This window comes from Montipora capricornis, unplaced genomic scaffold, assembly GCF_036669925.1.
Source record: "Montipora capricornis isolate CH-2021 unplaced genomic scaffold, ASM3666992v2 scaffold_509, whole genome shotgun sequence".
Taxonomy (NCBI): domain Eukaryota; kingdom Metazoa; phylum Cnidaria; class Anthozoa; order Scleractinia; family Acroporidae; genus Montipora; species Montipora capricornis.
The window spans coordinates 1-2,500 of record NW_027180249.1 but is presented as its reverse complement, the minus strand read 5'-3'; the positions used below and the strand labels follow the sequence as shown (position 1 = coordinate 2,500).

The window sequence follows — 2,500 nt, the reverse complement described above, 5'->3', positions numbered from 1 at the left end:
TTCTCAACTTACCTTAAAATGAGAAAATTCACGGGAAAAGGGTATTCGATATCTCGCCCCATGGTAGATCACAGGAACATTTCTTTTGCAAGTCTCGCAAGTTCTTTCCCCCTCATAACTCAAACGACATCCATCCACTGTTATTCCACTGGCGTCCCAAGCCTAACAAGATAGAAAAAGGCAACAGTTACTGTCGCCTTTTTAGACTGGTTAGCGCAAAGACACTACTGCTACTATTGTTCTCAATTATTAGTAAGTAATATATGTAACTATATTCCACACACTCGAATTTAAAGCTGAAGGCTTGTTAAGCCCCGTGGACAGTGGTATGGAAAGAGAAACAACCGAAATAAACATAACACCTATAATTAGATCTAAACGTATATACCAAGGAGGTATCTAGTAAACCGAATCCGCATCCATCTTCACGTAAAGCCAGCGACCTTGCCACTGGAACACTTTGCATACTTCAAACTTTCCAAGTACATTTCATTCTTATTACTCTGTTTTTTTTTTCTCGGCAACTTTCCTCTTATAATCATCTCATTCTGCCCATTATCGATCCAGAATATTGAGCATCTTCTTACTCTGTCTCCTAGCAAATCAAAGTCATGAAAAGAGCAAGGGAATTTTCTTTTCGTTTCTTCTTTGGAAGGCAGGTCCGAATGGAAGACGTCTCAGAAAACAGAAACAAATTGCGTCCTCCTACCTCTTGCCCTACTGGAAGGGCGCTTTCATCTAATGCACTCGTCATGAATGTCCCATAAGCAAGTTGGTTCGTCATTTGCTGATTTTGCCTTGTTTCGTGAAAGATCTGGTCTATCTTGGCGTCATCTAAATTGAAATGTCATAGCGATTTTAATACAATACAAGACATTCTGTTCATGTAATATCTCTTTATTCATGAAATGTCATGACAACTACCGAAAATTCCAACGTGACGAAAATCTAGAAAGTCAGTTACAAAATTAGAACTGGTTTGAACCCAGCCGAAGCAATACCTTGATGAAGTTCAAATCTATACATGACTTCTGTTCACGTGGTGGAAAAGCTTTGGTCACCAACTGGAAAGACAGTACTTTACCCGAGCGATGTAATCTCAGGAATAGACCCTAGTTTCATCTTTTCAAGGTAGTTAGGCATGGATGTTCAGGGGACTAAATGCCCCGATATTTTTACAGAGACAAATCCTAAAAAGGCGCATATCATGAGGCCTCACCCTCCAAATGAAAGGCTTTGTTATCTAAGTACAAGGCAAAACAGAGACGATTGTGATCCCGTAAATATTTATTGATATCATCAGGCCATTATGAACCAAGCAAACCGCCCGTTTTGACAAATTTTCTTACCTGTAACTGGAAAAGACTCCCCATATGTTCCAAAATATCTCATCTGAAGATTTCTCAACACAAACTCCAAGGACTTCCTCTGCCAAAGAAGAGGAGAACGCTGTTCCTAAAATTCTCTTGTGGCACCATCAACAGCTCATACCAAGGGAGGGAAAAATCTTTTTCGTGTAACTATAATTTGCTTGAGAAAAAAGTGAACTAATTCTCTCGGCCGTTGAAGAGTCATTTGGAGGTCATCACTTTTAAACACAACTTTCAAGCAAGAAGTAATTTTAGACTACATGACAGTGCTAATAAATACGCAAGCTTGACTTTAATTTTTAAGACACAAAAGGAATCATACCGGGATTATTTTCTTAATAACTGGACCTTCCTCTTGCTGCAGCAAAAAGATATCATTGAGATCGTGAACTGACATTTTTACGAAATTACGCTTCAAGAATGGAAGGGGAGGCGAAAAAGCTTAGAGACAGTTAGTGAATAATAACTTCCAAGTCGGACCAAGATATCACATAAATCAGTATCAAACAAGATTGCAAAAATGCTGGAAATAGCAGTGCCACAATCTGAAATCATGAACATACCTTTCCCTCGGAACTGTTCCCCTTGCCATTATTTGCATCTCCTTGTCGTTCTCTGCAGCGGCTCATACATCTTTGATAACATTTTCGACACAAAAGCCATAAGCACCAGAATATGTTAAAAGGAACAGGTACTGGATGGTAGTTGCTGTAGGTTTGGATGGTAACGGCCTTTTTAAACGACCATTCTCTCAACGAGTTATCCTTAAAAAGAGGGCACAACCGTAAAAATTAAAACAATCTTATAGTTGTTAGCTGTTTATTTCAGCAAAAGTGCTTGAAAACTCAAATCCTGGGCTTGGCAATAGGCTCTTGCGTGCTCTTGATCTTTGGTCAGCTCTTCAGATAATCGCAAATTAAATGGTCAAGAAAGGCAAAGAAAAATAAACCATTTTACCTGGACTGTTTGGTATGTGTTGGACAGGAGGGCTATCATCATGTTAATTAACAGAATCACCCCTAAGACAAGAAACAGACCAAACAACAAGCGGGCGATTGTCTCCGAGGTATGGTCTACGGAGTCCAAAGGATCCAATTCTGACATGCCCAGAAGAGACCAGCAAAGATGTT

The 2,500-nt window shown here is 39.5% G+C and overlaps 1 protein-coding gene across 1 annotated transcript in view; it reads right to left on the bottom strand.

Moving 5' to 3' along the window:
- LOC138036880 (uncharacterized) overlaps window positions 1-2,492 on the bottom strand; it is a 9,115-nt gene extending 6,623 nt beyond the window's left edge. Inside the window, exons 1-5 of the mRNA XM_068882935.1 lie at window positions 2,328-2,492; window positions 1,934-2,134; window positions 1,350-1,428; window positions 710-834; window positions 13-162 (exon numbers count right to left, since the gene is read on the bottom strand). Coding sequence (XP_068739036.1) covers window positions 13-162; window positions 710-834; window positions 1,350-1,428; window positions 1,934-2,134; window positions 2,328-2,474 — 702 coding nt within the window. The 5' untranslated portion in view covers window positions 2,475-2,492. The remainder of the gene's footprint in view (window positions 1-12; window positions 163-709; window positions 835-1,349; window positions 1,429-1,933; window positions 2,135-2,327) is intronic.
- Window positions 2,493-2,500: the final 8 nt, after the last annotated feature.